This window comes from Staurois parvus, unplaced genomic scaffold (genome assembly GCF_062004578.1).
Source record: "Staurois parvus isolate SC_StPar_1 unplaced genomic scaffold, SC_StPar_1.0 ptg003601l, whole genome shotgun sequence".
NCBI classification, from domain to species: domain Eukaryota; kingdom Metazoa; phylum Chordata; class Amphibia; order Anura; family Ranidae; genus Staurois; species Staurois parvus.
In genome coordinates, this window is record NW_028321397.1 from 358,072 (window position 1) to 382,492 (window position 24,421).

Here is a 24,421-nt window from a genome sequence, read left to right on the forward strand (position 1 = left end):
ATACATGGGCAGCACAGTGGCTAAATGGTTAGCACTTCTGCCTAACAGTACTTGGGACGTTGGTTCAAATCCCAACCACGGCACCACCTGGCTGGAGTTTGCATGTTCTCCCTGTGCCTGCGTGGGTTTCCTCCCACACTCCAAAGACATGCTGGTAGGTTAATTGATTCCTGTCTAAATTGTCCCTAGTATGTGTATGTATGAATGTGAGTTAGGGACCTTAGATTATACACCCCTTGAGGGTTAGGGACTGATGTGAATGTACAATACATATGTAAAGCGCTGCGTAAATTGATGGTGCTATATAAGTACATAAAATAAAATAAATCTAGCTCCCATTCTGGCCTGGTGAATAACGTGAGAATACACCACATACAGTATATATATATATATATAATTACAATATCCCTACATCTGTCCAGCAGATACAACAGGAAGTTAAGGAAATATCTCCAAATTGCCTCCTAGACGGCTGTCACTAGAACAGGCATCCCACTGGAAGATTTCTTCTCACTTTTTGTTCTGTAGGTGCAGAGAGATACAAAGCAGCATGTCCACGCTGACAGGAGAAAGATCTGTGTTGTTTACACAGATCTCTCCCCTCTCAGCCCTGCCGACGATCACCCCTAAAATTAAAAGATTTTGGACTCTTGGCGCTCTTTGGACGTTTTACAAGAAATAAAAACCTGACAGGGGTTATAACCATTCTCCACTCCATCCAAAACTAAAAAAAAATGGTTTCTGATTTAAATATACTTTCATAAAGGGTGCACCAACAACAAAGGATTTCCAGAGCACTATGGGCATGCACAGGGACTTCAACCCACTGAACCCGTTTGTTAAGAACTGAAACACCGACTGTGATCCAGGTCTTCTTATTCAACACCGGTACCTGACCTCACAAATGGGCTCTTATTCCTACGGGCACCCCCTTAAAGCTTGTGGAAAGCCGAAGGCTGTAATAGCCACAAAGGAGATCAATTCCACATTAATGGCCATGGGAGAAGGGAGCGGACCATGACATATTAATGGCCAAAGTTATGGAATGTCCAGCAAGCAGGGGCGGACTGACCATTTTGAAACTCGGGCACTGCCTGAGGGCCCGGGGTCAGTAGGGGGCCCCATGATATGCCCCTGGTACCTTTTTCATAGGCTTTTTTGAGTTTGGGGAAGGACACGGGCCCCATGATCCCCTATTGCCCGGGGGTCCCATGAGTTGTCAGTCCGCCCCTGCCAGCAAGCCCATATAGGTGTGATGGCCAGGTGTTCACAAACTTTTAGGAACCACCAGGTAAGTGAGGTACACGCTGGCTCACCTGTATTCCCTGCTTCTTAGTGAGTAGAGCTTGAACGCACAACCCAAGGCGACCACCAGCAGCAGTCCACACACCAGGCTGCCGATCAGCGCTGCCGTGATGACTTTTCGCGGTACAATAACCAGGCAGTTCTGTTCATCACTCCCGTCCTGGCAATCTTCTTGCCCATCGCAGCGCCAAGTCTCGAAGATGCATAGGTTGGTGCCACAGTGGAAGTTGCCAGGCTGGCATGTGAAACAGTTTTTCTCATCCGAGCCATCTGGACAGTTTTTTTGGTTGTTGCAGCGGTCTAGGTAGGAGTAGCACAATCCACTCCCCCCCTCGCAGGGGTACTCATTGTTTTGACAGGCCGGACAGTTCTCCTCGTCTTTGCCGTTCGGGCAGTGCCACCACCCATCACAGTTCTGGCTGTCTGAGTAGCAGATGTCGTCCGTTCCGCACGGATGCTCCCAGGGGAGGCAGTAACCCTTCACTTGGTAAGTGGCATTGAACCCGTGACCCATGCTCTTCGAGCGTGCGTGGTATGTCAACGTGAGCTGACCGTTGGGGGACTCGGCGCTGACCGTGTGACGGTTGTTTCGGAAAGAAAGGGTTTGGAGGAGTTTATCGCTCCTCTCACCGATGCCTTCGTACACCCTGACGAAGTCGCTGTACCCCAGCTGCAGGTCGATTTGCAGGATGACGTGCCGGTTATCCTCTGTGTCCACGAACCACGTGCACTGCAGCTCAGAGTGGCCGCGATCTACCCGGAAGAAGTCCGGTGAGGCGAAGGAGCCGTAAAAATTGCTGAGCTTTCCACCGCACGACAACTCCGGGCAGTTTTCCTCATCAGCGCCGCTGATGCAGTCCTTCACGGAGTTGCAGCGCAGCTCGTTGGGCATGCACTGCGTGGAGTGGGCCATGTTACAAGGGAATGTCCCCAGGGGGCAAAGGCTCGTGCGAATCTCTGTAGATGGTGGTGTGCAGTTGCGTTCGTCTGAGTTATCCCCGCATTCATCCACGGCGTTACACTTCCAGGTGCTTGGAATACATTTGCCGTTTCCGCAGAGAAATTCATCCAATGGACAGGAAGTCAGCCCCATTTTACCTGTTTGGGACAGAAAAAATATTAATTACTATTTCCAGAAAAATATAAATTCACCCTAAACATTTTCTGATGCAACAGTAAGAGGCATCGTTCTAGGCCAGTGGTTCTCAACCTTGGGGGTCGAACGACCCTTTCACAGGGGTCCCCTAAGACCATCGGAAAACACATATTTCCGATGTGTAAAGAGCAGCTACTGTGTAGAAAGCAGCTGCTGTGTTGAAAGCAGCAGTATTGGAGATAAAACGACACTTAATGAATTATAATTACTGGGTAAATAATTTTATGGTTGGGGGTCACCACAACATGAGGAACTGTATTAAAGGGTCATGGCATTAGGAAGGTTGAGAATCACTGTTCTAGGTGAACAAAAACCCCACTGCTAGCGGCAAGAGCCGAGGCTACTAGGGACCCATCCTTGTCCCAAGAAGCTGCACCACTGCCAGATTCTTTCTATTGTTTTCTTTCAATAAACTTTTTTCCATAGGAAACCCTCCTTTAAAAACAATGTCATCCACCCTGCTCCTCCTAAGCATTGAGGTGATAGAAGGAGAATTATAAGGGGCAGCACATTGGCTAAATGGTTAGCACTTCCACCTGGCAGTACTCAGGTCATTGGTTCGAATCCCAACCACGGCACCTCCTGCCTGGAGTTTGCATGTTCTCCCTGTGCCTGTGTGGATTTCCTCCAGGTCCTCTGGTTTCCTCCCACACTCCAAAGACATGCTGGTAGGTTAATTGTCTCCTGACTAGTATGTACAGTTGTGACCAAAATTATTCAACCCCCACTGAAATTGAGTGTTTTGGCCAGTTTGACATTGCTTTTGATCATTCAGTCATCTTGCTTACATTTACATTAAAGAGGCACTTGTAGGTCAGACAAATATAACATAACAGTTATAATGAAATAACCACAAATGTCTTTTCTGTGCTCACAGCATTATCAGTTTTATTCAACCCCCAAGTGACATTCAATCTTAGTACTTAGTACAGCATCCTTTTACAGTTATAACAGCTTTTAAACGTGAAGCATAGCTTGACACAAGTGTCTTGCAGCGATCTACGGGTATCTTCGCCCATTCTTCATGGGCAAAGGCCTCCAGTTCAGTCACATTCTTAGGCTTGCGCACTGCAACTGCTTTCTTTAAGTCCCACCAGAGGTTCTCAATCGGATTTAAGTCTGGTGACTGCGATGGCCACTCCAAAATGTTCCAGCCTTTCCTCTGCAACCATGCTCTAGTGGACTTGGAGGTATGCTTGGGATCATTGTCCTGTTGAAAGGTCCAACGTCTCCCAAGCCTCAGGTGTGTGACGGACTGCATCACGTTTCCATCCAATATCTCCTGGTACTGAAGAGAATTCATGGTACCTTGCACACGCTGAAGCTTCCCTGTACCTGCAGAAGCAAAACAGCCCCAAAGCATGATTGACCCTCCACCATGCTTCACAGTAGGCAAGGTGTTCTTTTCATCATAGGCCTTGTTCTTCCTCCTCCAAACATAGCGTTGATCCATGGGCCCAAACAGTTCTAATTTTGTTTCATCAGTCCACAGAACACTATCCCACAACTTTTGTGGTTTGTCCACATGGCTTTTGGCATACTGCAGTCGACTCTTCTTATTCTTTGGAGACAGCAAGGGGGTACGCCTGGGAGTTCTGGCACGGAGGCCTTCATTACGCAGTGTGCGTCTTATTGTCTGGGCTGAAACTTCTGTACCCACATCTGACAAATCTTTTCTCAGTTCCTCAGCAGTCACACGGGGACTTCTCTCCACTCTACGCTTCAGGTAGCGCACAGCAGTCGAAGTCAGCATCTTCTTTCTGCCACGACCAGGTAGCGTTTCAACAGTGCCCTTTGCCTTGAATTTGCGAATGATGCTTCCTAAGGTGTCTCTTGGTATGTTTAACATCTTTGCAATCTTCTTATAGCCATTGCCCTTCCTGTGAAGAGAAATCACCTCTTCTCTTGTCTTCCTGGACCATTCTCTTGCCTTCACCATGTTTGTAACCACACCAGTAAATGTCTAGAAGGAGCTGAGTATCACAGTCATTTTAAAGCTGCCTAATTGGTGCTTATTATGCTTGATTGCTGCTCGGTGACATCCACAGGTGTTTTCAATACCTGATGGAAAGCACCTGTATGAACCTCTGTTCTTCAGAGTGGTAGTCTTTAAGGGGTTGAATAATTGTGGCAATGAAGAAACCACATAAGAACCATTTACTACTGTATTACATAAACAATTGATGTCATTTTAGTTGCATTTGGGTAGTTACAACGTCCTTGTAGGATTTGATTCTGAATACAATTCCAAATGTACACTATAGTCCCTAAACCCCTTTACAGCATTGGGGGTTGAATAATTTTGGTCACAACTGTATATGTATGAATGTGAGTTAGGGACCTTAGATTGTACGCCCCTTGAGGGTTAGGGACTGATGTGAATGTACAATATATATGTAAAGTGCTGCATAAATTGATGGCGCTATATAAGTACCTGAAATAAAATAATAAAATAAATACAGCAAAAAAATTACTATACTATATTAAAAGAAAGTAATGTGTATGTAAAGCATTTTTTTTTCCTTTTGGATTGCCTGGGGAAGGGCCTACCTCCAATGGCACTCCATTGCAAGTCAATCACGGACAGATGCAGTGCACTCTGCTGGAATGACGCTGCACTGGAGCCACCCATAGGCAACCCTTACCAGGCCACCCAGACCACTTGCTGACCCAATGGGGACCAGGCCTGGTAGAGGAGTACAGCCTATACCCAGTGGTGTATTTAGGTTTTGTGCTGCCCTAGGCAACACAAAAATTGGCGCCCCCCCTCGCAGAAAGAACCTGACATTGACCAAGAAAACCCCTGCCCTCCACCTGAGCCTTCTACTACTACTGCCCCCCATGCACCAGCCACCATCCCCCATGGCGAGAGAGAGAGACACTCAATTTCACAGCTCCGGACATCCCCAGGAACGGGAGTCAGGCTGTGCATACACCATCATGAAACCTACAGCATCTCTCGGAACCCACCAGGTCCCCATGCAGCATGTGTCCCTTCTTCCGTGGGACTGTGCTGCCCCCCCCTGAAAAATGCCACCCTAGGCAAATGCCTTGTTTGCCTTGTGGTAAATACACCCCTGCCTATACCCACCTATCCGTGGCCCTGGGAAGGGGTAGATTTCTTTTTATTTCCTGTGCTAGAAATAGCAGGACGTGAGAAGAAATCGCTCTCCAAAGTGAGGGAAATCCAACAGCAGTCATCAACACAAGTCATTGGAAGATTTGGAAGTCATCGTTTACACCTTTGTTCCTGTTCTGGTGACTGACATCCAGGAGTTATTCAATTTACAATTGAATAACTCCTCTCATGAGCCAGCCCACTGCTTGCATTAGGACAGAAAGCTCTTGAAAGGAGTACTGAGGCAGGGGGCTGTGATGTTTCAAGAAGCTTGCCTGCCACTCCCACCGGCCTGCATTTGATATAGAAGCACAGAGACCCAGTGATGTCACGGGGTCTAAAATAAGGTAGAGTGGGTATAGAAAAGAATCACCCCCCCCCCCCCTTTACTAGCCTACAGGGCACTTATACCCCCTTCCTGCCCAGGCCAATTTCCAGCTTTCAGCACTATTGCACTTTGAATGACAATTGTGCTGTCATGCAACATTGTATCCATATGAAATTTGTACCATTTTTTTTAAAACAGATAGAGCTTTCTTTTGTTGGTATTTATTCACCTCGGGGTTTTTTATTTTTTGCTAAACAAACCAAAAACTGAAAAAAAAATTTTTTAAATGTATTTCTTAGGTTTTGTTTTAAAATTTTGTAAATAAGTGATTTTTCTCCTTCACTGATGTGCGTTAATAAGGCTGCAATGATGGGCACTGATAGGTGGCACTGATGGGCACTGAGGAGGAGGCACTGGTAGGTGGCACTGATGGGCATTGACAAGCATCATTGATGGGCACTGAAAGGCAGCACTCACATATGGCACTGATAGGTGGCACTGACTGGCACTGTTAGGCGGCACTGACGGCCACTGATATGCAGCACTGATAGGCGGCACTGACTGGCACTACTGATAGGTGGCACTGACTGGCACTACTGATAGGTGGCACTGACTGGCACTGATAGGTGGCACTGAAAGGCAGCACAGATGGGCACTGATATGTGGCATTGATGTGCACTGGTAGGCACTGATATGTGACATTGATGTGGCACTGCTGGGCACTGGCAGGTGGCACTGATGAGCACTGACAGCTGGCATTGATGGGCACTGAGAGGCAGCACTGCTGGGGCTACACTGATCATCAGGGCACACTGATTATCAGTGCCCTGATGATCAGTGTACATGTCCCCTCTGAGGAATGCCAATTACACAGCTGATCACATGTCCGAGCCGACATCTTCGACTCTTTCCGTTGATCAGTGATTTGCTGTGTCCAAGGGACGCAGTACACCACTGATCACTGTGCTGCACGTTCCCGGAACCATGCACGTGCGGTTAGAGTGGGAGCTGTATTGACATCCAAGTGAAAGATAGAACATGTCAGAAAAAAATAAAACAATTCAAAAACAGAATCACTGAGTTGGAAAAAGGATCACCCCTTGTGTCAGAATTTTGTTGAACCCCCTTTTGCTTTAATTCCAGCCTTTATAGTCTGTTGGGATGTCTCTACTAACTTTGCACATCCAGACTTTGCAATATTTGCCCGCTCTTCTTTGCAGAACTACTCAAGTTCAGTTACATTTGATGGTGACCATTTGTGATCTGCAGTCTTCAGGTCATTCCACAGATTTTCAATGGGGTTTAAGTCTGGGCTCTGACTAGGCCATGCAAGGACTTCAACCACTGTGTGTTCATTTTTGCTAGTGGTTTGGGTCATTGTCATGTTGGAAGGTAAACCTTCTTCCCATTGACAACTTTCTGGCAGAGGGCAGCAGATTTTCTTCAAGAATTTGAAGGTATTTTGCCCCATTCATGTTTCCTTCTATCCTGACAAGTGCTCCAGTCCCTGCTGCAGAGAAACCCCCATAACAGCATATTCCCCCTCCTGTAGGAATGGTGGGATTTGGATGGGGAGCTGGATTGGATATCGTTTACTGTTGAGGCCAAATCATCCATTTTAGTCTCATCTAACCAGAACACCTTTCTCTAAGTGGCCTCAGAATCTTCATGGTGCGTTTTGGCAAAGCTCAGTGGTGACTGCATGTGGCCTTTCTTGAGGAGCGGCTTTCTTCTTGCCACCTTCCCGTACAGGCCACATTTGTGGAGAACTTGTGATATTGTTGTCACATGCACACAACGACCACTCAATTCCTGACACGGCTTCATAGTTGCTGTAGGCCTCTTGGTAGCCTCTCTGACCAATTTCCTCCTTCTTTCATCCAGTTTGGAGGGACGTCCTGATCCAGGGAGGGTCTGTGTTGTACCAAATACCTTCCACTTCTTAATGGACTTCACTGTGCTTCTAGGCATTGATAAAGCCATTGATTTTTTGTATCCATCTCCTGACTTGTGCCCAGGGGCGGACTGACCATTCAAGTACTTGGGCACTGCCCGAGGGCCCTGGGGTCAGTAGGGGGCCCCAGTGGATGACCCTGGTACCTTTCATAGGCTTTTTTGGGTGTGGCTTGAGTGTGAGCGAGGTCACAGGGGCCCCATGATCCCCTATTGCCCGGGGGCCCCATGAGTTGTCGGTCCACCCCTGCTTGTGTCTGTCCACAACTTTATCCTGGACATCTTTTGACAGTGCCTTGCCACCCTTAGTTGACTCTTTGCTTCAGTCGCACTACCAGGGACTGAAATGCTCCAGGAAAGCTCTTGTCATGCTGAGCTAATCAACATGATCACAGCTGAAATATAAATGGCTTTGTGTGTCATTGAGAAGGTTATTAGCTACACTTGATTGAGTTTACAAGTCATTTTTAGGAGGGGGTTTATCCTTTTTTCAACTCGGTGTTTCTGTTTTTGAATTTTCTTTTCCTGACATGTTGGTGTTATATCTTTCACTTTGATGTTATAAGAGTAAATACAGCTGGATAAAACAAAAATTGTGTGCCTTCATTTCCGGTTGCAAAGCAACAAAATGGGATTAATTTAAAGGGGGCTGATTCTTTTATATACCCAATGTATATTGTAAATTAACACAGGCACAGGGATAACAAGCAAACTCCAGGCAGGTAGTAAAAAGGCAACTCAGTTATTCTGTTTTTTTAATTTTTTTCTGACATGTTGGTGTTATCTCTTTCACTCGGATGTTATAAGTTGCACTGAATAAATACAGCTGGATAAAACAAAAACTGTGTCTGTCTTCAGGTTGTAGGCTCAGTTCACACTATTGCGGGCAGTGAAGCCCATGTTTGCTCGGGCACGGCAGCCCATTCATTTAAATGGGCTTCTCTGGCCACGTTTCTGCACAAAAAAAGGTGCATGCACTCTTTTGAAAACGTGGGTGCAGGGAAACTGCATGGTCTTTTTGACCATATGTTTTCCCTGCGTCTCCCAGGCCCACAATTGCGCTGCGGGCTGAGATGCGTGGGGATGCCATTCAGCCCCTCGGTGCGATTTGGCTACGGGTGGTTGCAGGAACAGATGCGATTCCCGCACCCACATAAGGAGCCTTCTGATGAAGAGGGAGGGAGGATCCAGGGAAGGCAAATTATAAGAAGAATAAACTTCAGCTTTAAATGTTTTCAGCAAACAGAAGATAAATAGTGCATGATGCACACAGGACGGGGGAGGGGAGGGGGGGGGGCGGTTGAAGCTCGATGTGCTAAGATGTCATTAGCTGATCCGGAGCTCCGGTAATTGCTGGGTGTACTCTGTGTTCTATCAGATTGCACTTTAGATATTCCGCTCAGATATTCACTTCCAGCTTCAACACCATCTGAAGGTTAAATGGACATTAACGGGAAAGAGGAGAAAGGAACACAGTCCCAGCGAAGGCCGTGAGTGCAGCGGAGCGAGGATCTGTGTTCTGTTCACAAGGACGCCTCTTACGGAATATAAAGAGTAAATTAGAAGAACCGTGAAGACAACATAAAAAAAAAAAAAAGGAGATGCGCCAGAATATTTTCAGTCGGTACACATTATAGATGTTATTGTATCTTTTTTTTGCCTTCCTCTGGATTAAAGCAGGCCATAGACGGGTCGAAAATCGGAAGAAAAAATCGGCTGATTTTCGCACCATAATTGTTCGGCCGTTTTTTGGGGTTTTGGCACATTTTCTTTATCGGTCAAGTTGAAAAATTTGCTGCCGATTTTAACGATCGGCCGATTTTCCCGGCAATAATGGGCAAATCGGGCGATCGTTTTACCGATAAAAAATCTGCGCATGAGCCGTGACCTGCAAGAAGAAGAAAAAGAAGAAGAAGAAGTAGAGGAAGAAGAAGAAGAAAAAGAGGAAGAAGAAGAGGAAGAAAAAGCAGAGGAAGTAGAAGAAGAAAAAGAAAAAGAAGAATAAGAATAAGAAAAAGAATAAGAAAAAGAAGAATATAAAGAATAAGAAAAAGAAGAGGAAGAAGAAGAAGAAGAAAAAGAAGAACAAAGTATAAGAAAAAGAAAAAGAAGAAGAAAAAGAAGAGGAAGCAGAAGAAGAAAAAGAAGAAGAAAAGAAGAGAAAAAGAAGAAAAAAGGAAAAAAAGAAGAAAAAGGAAAAAAAGAAGCAGAAGACGAATAAGAAGAAAAAGAAGAAGAAGAAAAAAAGTAGAAGGAGAAGTATTCCAGTCCGCTATTATATTTTATATGAAAAAGTCTTGCAGTTGCAACAATGTATCCATTTGTATCCGAATAAACCCATCTGTATCCGAATTGGATACAAATGGATACATTGTTGCAACCACAAGACTTTTTCATGTCAAATATAATAGCGGAGCTCTCTGCAGGGAGAGAAGTAAAAATGCCGGCCGTAGATGGGACAAAAATTGGCCAATTTTTTTACCATTGGTGGTAACGTTGGCCGATTGAACGATCGATTTTTCTTTTTAAAAAAAAAAGGTTGGTTTTCGACCCGTCTATGTCCTGCATTACTATGTAACTATTATTGACCTCAAATTAATATTTTTAGTTTTTTCATCATGGCAATTCATACACAGATTTTTTCAAACTGATGTTTGATCTCTTTAAATTTTGCCTTCCCTAATTCCACTCCCCCCTCATCAACATATCAATGATATTTTTAAATAAAAACTTTTTGGTTTTTATTACATACCACATATTAGACCTAGTGACATCATCACTGGATCTATGTGCTTTTCTATGCAATCAAGGCAGATCGTGGCTGGTAGGAGGAGTTAGCAGGGTGCTGTACTTAGGTTCCTGAAAACATCACAGCACCCTGTCTCAGTACGCCTCTCAGGAGATCTCCGCCACGATGCAAGCACATGGGTGGGCTCATGGGAGGAATTATATAAACAGCAAAATGCCTTGATGTGTCAGTCTGGAGGAGTGGATGTACATAGGAAGGCTAGGCCTAGGTAACACCCACATGTGATGGTAAGGCTGGCCATCAATGGATCGAAAATCGACCAATTTTTCATCTGAAAATCGGACCTAAGAATAATCAGCCGATTTTCGCTCTGTTAGTGGGTCAATGGCACTGGCCAATTTTCGTGGTTTCTCCTCTTTTTGGTGATCGGACATGTTGGAAAATTCATGAAAAACGACTAATTTTCGACTCCATCATGGTCAAATCATACGATCGTTTTTCCGAAAAGAATATGCGCATGAGCCGTGACCTGGAAGGAACAGAAGTTTCGCATGTTATATGGGGTGAACTTTATGACTCGGTCGGCCGATTTTCTAAATCAATGATGGAGCCATCAGATTACCGAGCGAACAACGCCTCCAATTTTTGGAAGAAAAATCGTTCGGAATTCGAACCATGTATGGCCCGCATTAGTCTCCGTGGTTGAACTGAAATCCAATTAATGGAAGTGCTGAGCCAGGGACAGTCAGGATAGGAAGGAAAGAGCTAGATGATGCTGGACATTCCTCAGTCAGGAAATGAGGCGGAGCTCTATCTGACTTGCTGCAGCTTCTAATGCACATTATGAGAAGCTCACAGTGTGCAGTGAAATCACAGTAAGCCGTTTCAGTCCTGTAGAGGAGCCGGTACACCTGTGCGAGACTGAAAGGGAGGAGCCAGTACACCTGTGCGAGACTGAAGGGGAGGAGCCGGTACACCTGTGCAAGACTGAAGGGGAGGAGCCGGTACACCTGTGCAAGACTGAAGAGGAGGAGCTGGTACACCTGTGCAAGACTGAAGGGGAGGAGCCGGTACACCTGTGCAAGACTGAAGGGGAGGAGCCGCTACACCTGTGCAAGACTGAAGGGGAGGAGCCGGTACAACTGTGCAAGACTGAAGGGGAGGAGCCGGTACAACTGTGCAAGACTGAAGGGGAGGAGCCGGTACAACTGTGCAAGACTGAAGGGGAGGAGCCGGTACAACTGTGCAAGACTGAAGGGGAGGAGCCGGTAAACCTGTGCAAGACTGAAGGGGAGGAGCTGGTACACCTGTGCAAGACTGAAGGGGAGGAGCCGGTACACCTGTGCAAGACCGAAGGGGAGGAGCCGCTACACCTGTGCAAGACTGAAGGGGAGGAGCCGGTACAACTGTGCAAGACTGAAGGGGAGGAGCCGGTACAACTGTGCAAGACTGAAGGGGAGGAGCCGGTACAACTGTGCAAGACTGAAGGGGAGGAGCCGGTACAACTGTGCAAGACTGAAGGGGAGGAGCCGGTAAACCTGTGCAAGACTGAAGGGGAGGAGCTGGTACAACTGTGCGAGACTGAAGGGGAGGAGCCGGTACACCTGTGCGAGACTGAAGGGGAGGAGCCGGTACAACTGTGCGAGACTGAAAGGGAGGAGCCGGTACAACTGTGCGAGACTGAAGGGGAGGAGCCGGTACACCTGTGCGAGACTGAAGGGGAGGAGCCGGTACAACTGTGCAAGACTGAAGGGGAGGAGCCGGTACACCTCTGCAAGACTGAAGGGGAGGAGCTGATACAACTGTGCAAGACTGAAGGGGAGGAGCCGATACAACTGTGCAAGACTGAAGGGGAGGAGCCGATACAACTGTGCAAGACTGAAGGGGAGGAGCCATTACACCTGTGCAAGACTGAAGAGGAGGAGCCGATACAATTGTGCAAGACTAAAGGGGAGGAGCTGATACAACTGTGCAAGACTGAAGGGGAGGAGACGATACAACTGTGCAAGGCTCAGCTCCTACACACTGCTTTGTATGGCATACAAAGCAGTGTGCTTACAGTGAAACACCCCCGCCCCCAAAGTAAAACACACCCAGCACACAGGTAACACTTTGATTGGTCCTCATGTTAAGTCCTTCCTGCCCACTGCCTTTAGTACAGTGTAAGTGCTATTTTTTAGCACTGATCACTGTATTGGTGTCACTGGAGATATCAGTGGCAGTTAGTCAGTTCCCCCCCAGTGTCAGAATGCCCGCCGCAGTCCTGCTATAAGTTGCTGATCGCCACCATTACTAGTAAAAAAAAAAAATATATATTCCATTCTCTATACCGCCATTTGTAAACGCTATAACTTTCACGTAAGTCAATTAATTTACACGTATTGGGATTTTTCTTTTAGCAAAGACACGAAGCAGAATACATTTTGGCCTAAATTTATGGAGAAATGTGATTTTTTTAATTTTTTTTACTGGACATGTTTAATAGCAAAAAGGAAAAAACATAGTTTTGTTTTTTTTTTTTAAAAGTGTCGGTCTTTTTTTGTTCACAGCGCAAAAAATAAAAACCGCACAGGCAATCAAATACCACCAAAAGAAAGTTCTATTTGTTGGGAAAAAAAAGGACAGAAAATTCATTTGGGTGCAGCGTTGCATGACTGCGCAATTGTCAGTTAAAATAAAGCAGCGCCGTATCACAAAAAACGGCATGGTCAGGAAGGGGGAGGGGAATCCTCTAGAGGGCAAGTGGATATTAACCCCTTCACACCGGCGCTTCCCGGCCCTTTAAGGGTTTCAGAAGCCTGGAGGCGGGGATTAGGGTCATGAGACCGCCGTGACACGTCGTCACGGCGGTCACATGATCAGGAGAGGTCCCGATCGAAAGAGGAGATCAGGACCTTTCCGTGAGTACCGGACATGTGTGCTGGGAGCGTGCAGGGTGCGCACTCAGCATATATGTTCTTTTTTAATAGAATGCAAATGTGCGGTCGCTCGGCGTCAAGGCCCAGGTGCCAGGAGGACGCACATTTGCGTTCGGCGGGCGTGAAGAGGTTAATACTGAGATAAAGAGTAACTTAGTTGTCATCTTGGTAAGAATTAAATTGGTAGTAATAATCCCACATGCAACCACGGGAACTTCCTCCATGTAGCTTCACTCCTGGGGTCAGCAGGTTGCCCAGCCAATGCAAAGGTGACTAACAGGCACCTAAAAAATAAACTGCAATCTGATTGGCTGCTTTCACGCTGCAGCACCGTGTTCTCATACCCCGGATGTAGGAGAGCCGGAACCCCTGAGACTGCCCGGAACTCGAGGCATCCGAGTGGAAGAATATCCAGACATGATCGCGGGAGGAGGTGAAGGCCGGAGGCATGGTGGAGCCGCACACTTTGTACTCTTCTCGCTTTGAAGACGGGCCAATCAGGAGCCAGTCCACAGAGCACTTGTGAGAGTCCTGAAGGTCAAAGTTCTTGAAGCTGCAGAGTAAAAAAAAAAACGATATATATAACAATAATTAATATGTAAAAGCACACAGCGCCATAATTAGATGTCTGCCGTTCAACTCCACCTTGTGAGATAAATAGAAGACGGTTTTCTGTCACCTGAGCTGCAGAGAGACTTGGGACTCCTCTCAGAAGACTACCTTTCCACCGTAGCTGAGCTTACTGACAAGTGTTCAGAGGTCACCAGAGAAAGGAAAAGAAAGAGAATAATAACTGAAAGTTTCAAATATAGCGGAGCAGTGCTGCCCCTCGAACCCTCCTGGCCAAAACACAGAATTCCAGCCATTCTATGACTATAGGGCAGTGGGAGTCACCTTAAAAATCATGGAGGGTGTCAAGTGTGGCCCCAGACATCTCCAGAGGGCTGCACTATAGCATTGCCGCACCCCAACGCCTGAAAATGTGGGTCCTGCTACATTTCATCAGCATATTGCAATGCACACTGAAGAAGCTGGCGTACAAAAACCCCACAAACTGGTGTCAGTGGACACAATAACATCCCTCAACATTGGTGTCAGTGGATGCACTAAAACCGCCCAGCATTGGTGTCAGTAAGTGTGAGATAACACCCCATATTGATATCAGTGGACGCAATATTACCCTCAACATTGGTGTCAGTGAGTGCAATAATAAACCCCTAATGTGGTGTCAGCATATGCAGTAATAGCCCCCAACATCGGTGTCAGTGGATGCAATATTAATCCCCAACATCGGTGTCAGTGAGTTCAATAATAAACCCCAAGTGTGGTGTTAGTGGGTGCAATAATAAACCCAACATTGGAGTCAGCGAGTGCATCCCTGTGAAGTAATGTCCCAGTCTGTAGCTGGTACTCAAGGCCATATACTGCACAGTTTAGAAATTCTTTTGAATGTACAGAAAGTGAAGGAGGAAATATATGTATTGTGATGTAATTGTTGGTATATACACCATGTAAGAGGCTTTAGAAGGCACTTAGCTTTACAGACACAGCCTGGCTAAGTCCCAGCTGGTAAATAAAAGGTTTTTTTTTGCTCAAGTTTGTGTCCAGAGTTTTATCTGGTATTTCCAAAGTTGCTACCACACCCGGACCCTGCATTCACTATATCCGCTCTCCCCGGACCCCGCATTCACTATATCTGGTCTCCCCGGACCCTGCATTCACTATATCCGCTCTCCCCGGACCCCGCATTCACTATATCCGCTCTCCCCGGACCCTGCATTCACTATATCTGGTCTCCCCGGACCCTGCATTCACTATATCTGCTCTCCCTGGACCCTGCATTCACTATATCTGGTCTCCCCGGACCCTGCATTCACTATATCTGGTCTCCCCGGACCCTGCATTCACTATATCTGGTCTCCCCGGACCCTGCATTCACTATATCCGCTCTCCCCGGACCCTGCATTCACTATATCTGCTCTCCCTGGACCCTGCATTCACTATATCCGCTCTCCTTGGACCCTGCATTCACTATATCTGGTCTCCCCGGACCCGTCATTCACTATATCCGCTCTCCCCGGACCCTGCATTCACTATATCTGGTCTCCCCGGACCCGTCATTCACTATATCCGCTCTCCCCGGACCCTGCATTCACTATATCTGGTCTCCCCAGACCCTGCATTCACTATATCCGCTCTCCCCGGACCCTGCATTCATTATATCTGGTCTCCCCGGACCCTGCATTCACTATATCCAGTCTCCCCGGACCCTGCATTCACTATATCCAGTCTCCCCGGACCCTGCATTCACTATATCCAGTCTCCCCGGACCCTGCATTCACTATATCTGGTCTCCCCGGACCCTGCATTCACTATATCCGGTCTCCCCGGACCCTGCATTCACTATATCCGCTCTCCCCGGACTCTGCATTCACTATATCTGGTCTCCCCGGACTCTGCATTCACTATATCCGGTCTCCCCGGACCCTGCATTCACTATATCCGCTCTCCCCGGACTCTGCATTCACTATATCTGGTCTCCCCGGACCCTGCATTCACTATATCTGGTCTGTCCGGACCCTGCATTCACTATATCTGCTCTCCCTGGACTCGTCATTCACTATATCCGCTCTCCCTGGACCCTGCATTCACTATATCTGGTCTCCCCAGACCCTGCATTCACTATATCCGCTCTCCCCGGACCCTGCATTCACTATATCCAGTCTCCACGGACCCTGCATTCACTATATCCGCTCTCCCCGGACTCTGCATTCACTATATCTGGTCTCCCCGGACCCTGCATTCACTATATCTGGTCTCCCCGGACCCCGCATTCACTATATCTGGTCTCCCCAGACCCCGCATTCACTATATTTGGTCTCCCCAGACCCTGCATTCACTATATCCGCTCTCCCCGGACCCTGCATTCACTATATCCGGTCTCCCCAGACCCCGCATTCACTATATCCGTTCTCCCCGGACCCCGCATTCACTATATCCACTCTCCCCGGACCCTGCATTCACTATATCTGGTCTCCCCGGACCCTGCATTCACTATATCCGGTCTCCCCGGACCCTGCATTCACTATATCTGCTCTCCCCGGACCCTGCATTCACTATATCTGCTCTCCCCGGACCCTGCATTCACTATATCTGCTCTCCCCGGACCCCGCATTCACTATATCCGCTCTCCTCGGACCCTGCATTCACTATATCCGCTCTCCCCGGACCCTGCATTCACTATATCTGGTCTCCCTGGACCCTGCATTCACTATATCCAGTCTCCCCGGACCCGGCATTCACTATATCCGGTCTCCCCGGACCCTGCATTCACTATATCCGGTCTCCCCGGACCCTGCATTCACTGTATCTGGTCTCCCCGGACCCCGCATTCACTATATCCGCTATCCCCGGACCCTGCATTCGCTATATCCGGTCTCCCCGGACCCTGCATTCACTATATCCGCTATCCCCGGACCCTGCATTCACTATATCTGCTATCCCCGAACCCTGCATTCACTATATCTGGTCTCCCCGGACCCCGAATTCACTATATCCGCTCTCCCCGGATCCTGCATTCACTATATCCAGTCTCCCCGGACCCTGCATTCACTATATCCAGTCTCCCCGGACCCTGCATTCACTATATCCGGTCTCCCCGGACCCTGCAATCACTATATCTGGTCTCCCCGGACCCTGCATTCACTAAATCGGGTCTCCCGGACACTGCATTCACTATATCTGGTCTTCCTGGACCCTGCATTCACTATATCTGGTCTCCCACAGTACACAGAACATGGAAATGCAATTATTCTAGAAAATATCAACTGCTAAATACCTTTTCTCATTAGCAGTATATAGCAGTCTTGTGACTTCTATCAGTGTCCAGCAGAGCACTGATTAAAGCTTGTAGGAGGAGTTTTAATTTTGCTCTAGGAAGATGCAGAACCCCTGACTTCTGTCTGGACAGTGATGATTGGCCCTCTGCTGATCACATGCACTCTCCCAAGAAAATAAAACCTCTCTAGCAATACACACCAAACTGAGCATGTGCAGAGTGACTTCACATGATATGTCTTATCAGGAGATAAGAGGGGGACACTGGAAGAAGGGAAGGATCTGCATCTACAGACTGATTGTACTGTTGGGGGTTCAGGAACACTTTAATGCCATTATTTGAAGTCATCTATAAGGCAGAAAACCAAGTCGAATTTGACAGACTGGCCTATAGGAGGGAGGAGGGAACAAATCCTTACCACTGACCACAGTGATTTAGGGCGGGGGAGAATTGGGTTAGAAGTGGCATTTTCCGTCAATGAGCGAAGCTGCGTTTTAATTGGCTGTTCGGTGTATTACCTTATTGTAATGATGTCCCCGTGATCTCCCTGGATGTACCAACTGCAGTTCATGGTTGAGGGGTAGTTGAGTGGCCACGCCGGACTGTAGATCACCCCTCTCCTCTCAGTGTGCTGTTCCAGTTTACCGCTGCATGCAGCTGCCAAGACACAACGTGACAACATTTCAGACAATATATAATATCTATCGTATATCTAAAACCCTATATTGTTTCGGTTATGAAAAGGGAACAGTCATAACAACTGTCTTCTATCTGTGTCCATTCACTTCCTGTCCTATAGACACAACAGGAAGTAAGAGCAAATGTCTCCATAGTGTCACCAGAGCAAGTGTCCCTGTTTCCTGATTCTTTGACAACTGTCAAATGTTGGATTTCCTGCGACCTTCAGTCCCAGTGACAACAGTCAGGACAAATAGATGAATCTTTGTAATGGGAACAAAGACACGATAAAAACCCAACAGATTGTAATATTTAAACATAAATCACCAGCGCCAAAATTAGACAAATAATAAATAAATTATATAAACAAATAAATGCTACTGCTCATCAGTGCAAAACTACACCAAAAAAATATTTAAACCATACAAACAGCGCAAAAAAAAAAAATAAAAATATATATAGAATATATAATGTGTTACACCCCACAATATTATAATGAAATAACATATAAAAATAATAAAAAGAATTTTAAAAAGTCCCACTCCAAAAATGAGTGAAAAATTATTAAAAAATCTCAGAAAGTCCTAAAGTCCAAAGAAATGAAACGTGCTTCCACCAAAGATAGCGCTCAAACAATATATACCGCACTCACCAGAAACTGGTGAAAAAACCGCCTGCGTGAAAACGCCCTGGTGGAGGGGCGAAACGCGTTGATGCATTTCCAGTTCCGCCGCCATACGTAATATATGACTTCCTGTGAGTGGAACGCACGCAGGCGTGCGGTGTTCCCAGGGGGCATCTTGTGTATGGGATATTCTCTACACTGTCATCTGCTGCTGACTGTGGGATCTCTGGAAACTACCCTGGTGTTGTGGCGTTTTTGGATTCATTGAAATGCAATTAAAATGCTGATTTTGATCATTAAGAATGTGAGTGGCCTGGTACTTGAGCATTGAGTATAACCAAGTGTTGCAGTATTACGCTACATTATATTGTTTTTCCCTACATTGCACTGAGTGTTCTTGGAGAGTGGAGTCTGGTGATCCTGGAGCTTGGCTGTTCTTTGGTGGAGTGGAGATCTGGAGGCTATTAACTGGGTCTAGGATCCCATAAAAACCCTAAAGGAGTTTTTTTCTCCAGTATCTGGTGTGTGCGGTATATATTGTTTGATTATCTTTGGTGGAAGCACGTTTCATTTCTTTGGAAAGAGGACTTTCTGAGATTTTTTAATAATTTTTTCAATTTTTGGAGTGGGACTTTTTTATTATTTTTATAAATGTTATTTCATTATAATATTTTGGAGTGTAACACATTATATATTCTATTTTTTTTTTTTTTGCGCTGTTTGTATGGTTTAAAAAAAAAAAAAAGATTGTAATATTTCCCTGCAAGGGATGAGATCAGTTTTGGCTCTGGGTTTGGTCCAAACTCAGATTCAGCAGAACCCGGAAGGCAGCTGTCAGTGCCGGGCCAATGAGCTGTGGATGGGGGATTCCCCTCATTGACCTAATAGGGCCATATTAGATCAATAATTGTATGAGTATCCCCGCACCTTTGTGTATGAGCAGTTGCTGGGCGGGCCATGTTCTGACCACAGCTGATTGGCCCAGGAATGGCAGCTTCCTCCCGAGGTCATTACTATTTCTACTCCATCCAAAATTAAATATAGAGTGACGGCTTATATTTTAAAAGGGAAACTAATAGCAAATGTTCATTCTGTACACCTGTTGAATTATTATTGCAACCTATTCCTAAAAAAAAAATTTTTGAATTTTTTTGTAGCTACTGTATTTCATTAGGTATTTTGACCCTCCTCCGGGCTGCCATTGGTAAAAGGTTGCAGTAAAGGCCCAATGTGACCACACAATATTTTCGTGATTTTGACCATCTAATGGAGTTTTCATAGGGATTTAAAATGAATATAAAGTGTGAAGTGGAGTTTGGCTTCAATTTGTTAGTGTATTTAAATCTGCTAGCATATATAACAATCCCCCCCTCTTCCCCGACTGACAAGGCTGCTATCTGCTGTGACTCCTGTGCTCATTTATCCAGAGTTGTGTCTCATTAACCACTTCCCGTACAGCCCATGTATATAAATGGCCAGACGGGAGCATTGCAGGAGCGGGTGGCCGTTTATAAACATCCTCTTGTGAATCATGGGGCCCCTGTGTCCTTGCCCACACTCAAAACACACCCAAAAAAGCCTATAGAAGGTACCAGGGGCATTTTATGGGGCCCCCTACTGACCCCAGGTCCTCGGGCAGTGCCCTAGTGGTCGAATGGTCAGTCCACCCCTGGTGGTCACTGATTGGCCAATCAGTGATCACATGAATAGTAGTAAGCAAGATGTCACTTCTGACATCATTGCTTACTACTTGTGAAATCTGTGAATGATCACAGAGATCACATGGTACAGGGCTATTCACAACAGCCTTATACCATGTGACAAGCTGTGACCAATCACAGCTCACACAGTATTTTTCAATGGCTGCAAGAATGCAGCCAGAGAGGAGAAATGATTGCCGTTACAGCCTTTATGGGTGTAAAAGCAATCAGTGTAACAAAAAAAAATCTTCATCACCCCCCACAAGTAGTACAGTGTCACCATGGTGACCCTGTACTGCTAGGGTGACGGTATGTTAAAAAAAACTAAAATAATATTATAAAAAAATAAAATAAAAATGTCCAAATTTTTTAAAAAAAATTATAATTTTTGGTTATAAACTAATTTGGGTTATTTTTTTTTTTTACTAAAAATATAGCTGAATACATTTTGGCCAAGATTTATGAAGAAAGATTATTTATTTGCAAAATTTTATAAGAAAAACACTTTTTTTTTCAAAATGTTTGGACATTTTCATTTATATAGCAAAAAAATAAAAATCCCAGTGGTGAGTAAATACCACCAAAATAAAGTTTTATCTGTCTAAAAAAAAAAAAAATTCATATGAGTACAGTGTTGCATGACCGCGCAATTGTCATTCAAAGTATTATAGCGCTGAAAGCTGAAAATTGGCCTGGACAGGAAGGGGGGGGGGGGAAGTGTCCGGACTGGAAGGGGGTGAAAGTGTCCGGACCTGAAGTGGGTAATACATGATGTGTGTTACTGGCTAGATCACCAGGTGAAAACAGAGGGGAAAAAAAACCTAATGCAGTCACCGCATCTAATGACTGGTAAGCGACAATATATTACATTTTTGGTTTTGGGTGTAAAACTACTGTAAAGAGGAACTGAGCTCTGCAAGCTAGCAGAGGGTAAAGGACTAGTCACAAGTATTTCCTGTGGTCTCCTTGCATCTAACCTTCTCCCCATTACTGACTTACCATGCCTTGTTCCGCAGTGCAGCTTTATGTGGGAGGCGATCATCTTGGTAGAGGCAGGGCGGGGGAGAACAGGGTTAGAAGTGGCATTTTCCATCAATGAGCGGCGCTTTAATTGGCTGTTCAGTTTAGCAGGCATCTTGATAGAAGCAGGGATTTGCTTCCTCATGTCAGCGCCTCCAGCAAGGAGAACAGTGAGCAGCACAGAAGTAGCATCACTAAATCTCCTGAGACTAGTTTAGCAGTTATCTTGGTAGAGGCAGGGATTTGCTCCCTATCAGAGCCTCCAGCAAGGAGAACAGTGAGCAGCACAGAAGTAGAATCACTAAATCTCCTGAGACTAGCTTAGCAGTTATCTTGCAGAGGCAGGGATTTGCTCCCTCATGTCAGAGCCTCCAGCAAGGAGAACAGTGAGCAGCACAGAAGTAGCATCACTAAATCTCCTGAGACTAGTTTAGCAGTTATCTTGGTAGAGGCAGGGATTTGCTTCCTCATGTCAGAGCCTCCAGCAAGGAGAACAGTGAGCAGCACAGAAGTAGCATCACTAAATCTCCTGAGACTAGTTTAGCAGTTATCTTGGTAGAGGCAGGAATTTGCTTCCTCATGTCAGAGCCACCAGCAAAGAGAACAGTGAGCAGCACAAAAGTAGCATCACTAAATCTCCTGAAACTAGTTTAGCAGTTATCTTGGTAGAGGCAGGGATCTGCTTCCTCATGTCAGAGCCTCCAGCAAGGAGAACAGTGAGCAGCACAGAAGTAGAATCACTAAATCTCCTGAGACTAGTTTAGCAGTTATCTTGGTAGAGGCAGGGATTTGCTCCCTCGTGTCAGAGCCTCCAGCAAGGAGAACAGTGAGCAGCACAGAAGTAGTATCACTAAATCTCCTGAGACTAGTTTAGCAGTTATCTTGGTAGAGGCAGGGATTTGCTTCCTCATGTCAGAGCCTCCGGCAAGGAGAACAGTGAGCAGCACAGAAGTAGCATCACTAAATCTCCTGAGACTAGTTTAGCAGTTATCTTGGTAGAGGCAGGGATTTGCTTCCTCATGTCAGAGCCTCCAGCAAAGAGAACAGTGAGCAGCACAGAAGTAGCATCACTAAATCTCCTGAAACTAGTTTAGCAGTTATCTTGGTAGAGGCAGGGATCTGCTCCCTCGTGTCAGAGCCTCCAGCAAGGAGAACAGTGAGCAGCACAGAAGTAGAATCACTAAATCTCCTGAGACTAGTTTAGCAGTTATCTTGGTAGAGGCAGGGATTTGCTCCCTCGTGTCAGAGCCACCAGCAAGGAGAACAGTGAGCAGCACAGAAGTAGAATCACTAAATCTCCTGAGACTAGCTTAGCAGTTATCTTGGTAGAGGCAGGGATTTGCTTCCTCATGTCAGAGCCTCCAGCAAGGAGAACAGTGAGCAGCACAGAAGTAGCATCACTAAATCTCCTGAGACTAGTTTAGCAGTTATCTTGGTAGAGGCAGGGATTTGCTTCCTCATATCAGAGCCTCCAGCAAGGAGAACAGTACGCAGCACAGAAGTAGCATCACTAAATCTCCTGAGACTAGTTTAGCAGTTATCTTGGTAGAGGCAGGGATTTGCTTCCTCGTGTCAGAGACTCCAGCAAGGAGAACAGTAAGCAGCACAAAAGTAGCATCACTAAATCTCCTGAGACTAGTTTAGCAGTTATCTTGGTAGAGGCAGGGATTTGCTTCTTCGTGTCAGAGCCTCCAGCAAGGAGAACAGTGAGCAGCACAGAAGTAGCATCACTAAATCTCCTGAGACTAGTTTAGCAGTTATCTTGGTAGAGGTAGGGATTTGCTTCTTCGTGTCAGAGCCACCAGCAAGGAGAACAGTGAGCAGCACAGAAGTAGCATCACTAAATCTTCTGAGACTAGTTGTCAGAGGCAGCAGTGCCTTAGATCTCACACTGCAGATATACAGCTATGAGGCTATAGGAATAGGAGAGCCTAGGCACACTCACATACCAATGGACCAATGTCAATGGACACACAGAGAGCGGCTTGGTATTGGGGCAGGGGCGGACTGACAACACATGGGACCCCCGGGTAATAGAGGATCATGGGGCCCCTGTGTCCTCATCCACAACCAAAAAAGCCTATGAAAAAGCCAATGAAAGGTACCAGGGGCATCTCATAGGGCCCCCTACTGACCAAGGGCCCTCGGGCAGTGCCTGAGTGCTCGAATGGTCAGTCTGCCCCTGTATGGGGGTGTTCGGCAGGGAGGAGGAACCAGGAGCACCGGTGAGGGACCCTGGAAGAGGAGGAATGGGGCAGCTCTTTACAAAACCATTGCACAGACCAGGTAAGTATGGCATGTTTATTATTTTGAAAAAAAATTAGGTTTACAATCACTTTAACACTTCTAGATGTTCCCTATAAGATAGCAAATCTTCACTTTTTGAGTCCACTTTTGGGGGTTTATTTATAATAAAAATTGTGTGAAAGAGTGAAAGTCTCAAACATTGACACAGCTGTCACAAATAATCCCTTTTAAATTGCCTAATAAATGTAATTCCTGTGATCAGCTCCATCTAGTGGTCACAGTGCGGCATTTCCCTGAAATACGTCAATCAGGAAAATATCCCATTATCACCACTAGATGGATTTGACGATCATAGGAACTAAACGTATTAGGAAAATTATGGGGATTATTTGTGCCGGCTATGAGAATTCTTGAAACATTCACACAGTGATGTTTTTTTTTTTATACAAACAGAGTAGAACACATTGGGCTGCCGAGTTCTGTTATCTTTTTTTGCTGTAATAATAACATAAGATAAAAAATCCATAAAAGTAAAAACAATTCCTCACCTGTAAAGGGGAAAGCGGTATCCACCCATCCCGGGGACAGCGCATTAACTGGAAGAGACAATCAGACGGTACAGAGTATCAGTCACAGCATCTCTATACTCCAGACTTCGAATGATTTTGATTCCTGAGAAGTATTTCATATATATTTGTGGTGCAGAGCGGAAATTAGGAGATACAAAGCCGTGATATTTTCATGTAATATAATTAAAGAGATGATGAAATAGATAAATGGTAAAAG

General features: G+C 45.9%; 1 protein-coding gene across 1 annotated transcript in view; it reads right to left on the bottom strand.

The window, feature by feature from the left end:
* The window catches only part of LRP3 (LDL receptor related protein 3), a 64,106-nt gene that overhangs the window by 8,587 nt on the left and 31,098 nt on the right, over positions 1-24,421 (bottom strand). The window contains 4 exon segments of the mRNA XM_089667833.1: positions 1,317-2,403; positions 13,872-14,080; positions 17,884-18,022; positions 24,184-24,231. Coding sequence (XP_089523959.1) covers positions 1,317-2,403; positions 13,872-14,080; positions 17,884-18,022; positions 24,184-24,231 — 1,483 coding nt within the window.